At 38.6% G+C, this 3697-nt stretch overlaps 1 protein-coding gene across 1 annotated transcript; it reads left to right on the top strand.

The window, feature by feature from the left end:
• The first annotated feature begins 1574 nt into the window (after positions 1-1574).
• On the top strand, positions 1575-3477 carry LOC143857363 (putative F-box protein At1g65740). The gene is made up of 3 exons (XM_077367793.1): positions 1575-1806; positions 2122-2245; positions 2346-3477. Exons 2-3 carry the CDS (start codon positions 2150-2152, stop codon positions 3453-3455), a joined length of 1206 nt encoding a protein of 401 aa, XP_077223908.1. The 5' UTR covers positions 1575-1806; positions 2122-2149; the 3' UTR covers positions 3456-3477.
• Positions 3478-3697: the final 220 nt, after the last annotated feature.

Raw genomic sequence — 3697 nt, forward strand, 5'->3', positions numbered from 1 at the left:
GATTGGGGCCGTAGAAACACGTATTGATCATCCCACCCTTGATAATTTTGATCCAACAGCAACTCACTTTCTGTCTTTTCTGAGGACTCCCAGCTTCCAGAGTTCCAGTAGCTCATGGGATGGGCACTACTAATTTACTATGCATGAATACACTCCATATTGTTGTGCCCAAAAAATCATTAGCATAGGATGATTCTACCCCTCCAATCTAAAGAGGGACCGACAATATGGAAACTTCTATAGATCGAACGGTTGAGATCATCCTATGGCAAAGTTTTCTGGGGCACGAACTGTTTATGTGTGGCCCATCAAATGGTCGGTTTGGATCATCCTATGGTGTAGGCTATACCGTCCATTTTGAAAATTAGGGGGTGAATCCATACATAGAAGGGGGTGAATTTATCACCGCCCAATAAAAACTCATTTTTGGAAAAACATGCGGGTGACCCGCGCGTCGACCCAACCCACCCGCATCGGGCACGGGTCACGTGTTTCCTGGCCCGCAGGAATGCAGGTCATTTTGACCTGCAACCCGCGTGACCCACACCCGCATGACCCGCGGGTTGACCCGACCAGACCCACCCGTTTACCAGGTCTTCATATTATATCTGACTGTTGACTTATTAAAGGATGAGATTAGGTTTCTTAGATTGATTATCTTTAGTTAAGATAATCCTTATCCTTAGATGATGAGATTAGGCAAGTTAAGATAAGTCTTATCTTTTCTAATCTTTATCTGTAATACTTATATAAGAACATGTAACAATTAATGAAAATCATTTGAGATTGAATGGCTTGGATTTCGAGTGCGAAGTGGGCCCAAGTATATGGTCTCCACATGCACGTATTTTTTAAAACTACAGCGGGGTTTACCTTTTCAAAGATCCAAAGGGAAGTAATATATTTGCCCCTTTTTTACTTGGGACAGCCCGCTCTACTATATTTAGGACTTCTCTTTTACTCTAGAGAGGGTGTCCCAAGTAAAAAAGGGGGTGAATCTACCTTTTCAAATATCCAAAGGGAACTAATATATTCTCCCCTATTTTTACTTGGGACAACCCCCACTAGTGTATTTAGTTCTTCTCTTTTAGACTAGAGGGGGCTATCATAAGTAAAAAATACGGTTGCGAATTGAATATATTCACATTTAGTTGTTGGGCATAGAGAGAGAGAGAGAGAGAGTTGTCAATGTTTGTACGTTTTTTGACAAATTGACAATAAAAGGGGGAGAATAGGGTGTGGTAGGGGGTGACTTTATAAGCGCCCTAACGTAAAATGCTAAATGGCTCGATTTCTCCTCTCAGGGGTCAATTTATCACCGCCCACAATTTATACAATTTCAAAAAATAGCTACGACAGCTAATTAAAACTTATAAGACGAGGCGATTTTACAGGTTCCAAAAAAAACTCTTACAGCTGGTTAAAACATATAAAACAAGGTGATTTATACAACTGTCAAAAAAGCTCAGATAGGTGGTTAAGCATATCAGACAATGCGATAATGCAATTTCCAAAAAAACGCTAATACAGCTGGTTAAAACATAAAAGTCGAGGCGGTTTATACAATTTCCAAAAAAGCTCTGACATCTCATTAAAACATGTAAGACGAGGTGGTTCGTGACAATTACCAAAACATGTACTCTCTGTTATCAGTGGCATATTCCATCATTTCAAAAGGGTTTTCATGTATCTTGATTTGAAATCCTATGGTGACTAAGGTCTATTCTGCGTAAAAGAGAGGGGAATGAAAACTGAAAGAAGGGAAGATTGACGTTGGGAATAGAAGCAACAGAAGAATTGATTATGGTATGCCTTTACTCTCCCTTCTTTTTTTTCACTTCCTTGACTTCCCTTTCTACATCTCTTCATAGAGATTTTTGGAATACCCTAATCGATGTGAAAGAGAATGTTAAAGAAAAATGGAAAAGAATTGACTATGGTATCCTCTATCTCAATTCTTTCCATTTTCTCTTCATTCACTTTTGCTCAACTATTAGTATAATTTTTTGGATTTCCCTAATCGATGTGAAAGAGAAGAGGAAATATCAAAATTTTCCTTCTACAATTAATCTTGATTTGTTAATCTAGGATTTGAGTTTCATTGTTGGTGATTTACCATAGATTATTTATATATCTGTTGAGTTCGGGGATGCTTAATCAGCCCTATTATATGAGAAAGAAAATGAAGCAAAAATTCCCGAAAAGAAAACAAGAGCCTACACCAAGAAGCTTAGGGGCTGATCTCGTAAGTATCAAGAATTTTATTTTCTCTATTTTTCTGTTACCTTTCTAGATTTTTCTTTCTTTCTTTCTCTGAAATAGTCTTCGGGGTCTGTATATTCTAGGGGAGATTCATCAGTAGAAAACGAGTTAAATGTTCACAAATCAAAGGAGAAGAGCCCACCGGTAGAGAAGATAGTAAGTGGTCTCAACTTCCCAAAGAAATCATGGAACTCATCTTAAAGCAGCTAATCCTATCCGATTACATTCGGTTTGGTGCCGTTTGTGTCTCATGGAGATCGGTAGCTACAGAGAAGCGTTATCCTCCGGTGCCTCAATTACCATGGATAATGCTTTCCAAGTGTTCAAAGAGTGAGATTAGAGCTTTCTACAGTCCCTCTGAGGATAGAATTTACAAGCTAAATCTGCCAGAGATTCGTGCAACCCAATGTCGTGGTTCTTACAAGGGCTGGATGATCATGAGTGAAGTTAATGGCAGGAACTATCTCTTAAATATGTTTTCAAGGGAACAAATTCAACTTCCATCCCGCCCTCGCCACCAGTCAAGCAACACTGGAAGCTACATTAGCAAGGCTATTCTATCATCAGCCCCTACTTCTGATCACACAGCCATTTCTGAAAATTGTGTAGTTGTGGCCATTACAGAGCAGGTATTAGTCTTTTGTAGATTGGGAGATAAGAAATGGACAGCCTTTGAAGAGTGGAACGGAATCACATGGGGATCACGATTTTACAAGGATATTGCATTTTGTAATGGATTATTGTATGCTGTTAATGTGAAGCAAGAACTTATAACTTGTGCATTCGGCCCCCCTCTTAAAGTCTGTAATGCCATTGTACCAAGAGAAGATATTTACAATGGGCAAGCTAATTTGGTTGAATCTTGTGGGGAGTTATTCACAGTCGGAAGGACTTGGGATAATGGTTTTCAATATCTTCGATATGGACTATTCAAACTAGATGCAAGTGTTCCCCAATGGGTTGAGATAAAAAGCTCGTTTGATGAAGATCCATTGTTCTGGAGATCATTCTCATCTACTACCAAATTTCTAGGGTGTTGGAGGAGTTGCATCTATTTTATTCATAAGAACAATGTAGACGGGAGTGAAATCATGTTTTGTCACTTAGGCAATGGCAGTATCGAGCGTTGTCTTCCAATGAATAGACCATCACTCCGTATTACAGACACTTGGGTTACATCGGATTCATGGTAGAGAGAGAGAGAGATTTTTCTTATATTTTTGTTCTCTTTATTTTGTTTCAAGACTTTGTTTAAGTGTGTTCTAAGTATGATATTAATATGAATTCTTGGGTATTGGAGGAGTTGCATCTATTTCATTCACCCAGACCCTGTAATTTGGAGCGAAATTTTGAATTTATGCTTGGAGGATAACAATATTAAGAAACATCTTTCAATGAAAAAGTTCGCATTGCATTTGATAGTAGGCACTATTTT

Source organism: Tasmannia lanceolata, unplaced genomic scaffold, assembly GCF_043159265.1.
Source record: "Tasmannia lanceolata isolate RefF3 unplaced genomic scaffold, GAP_Taslan_0.1 ptg000024l, whole genome shotgun sequence".
In the NCBI taxonomy this organism is placed as follows: Eukaryota; Viridiplantae; Streptophyta; class Magnoliopsida; order Canellales; family Winteraceae; genus Tasmannia; species Tasmannia lanceolata.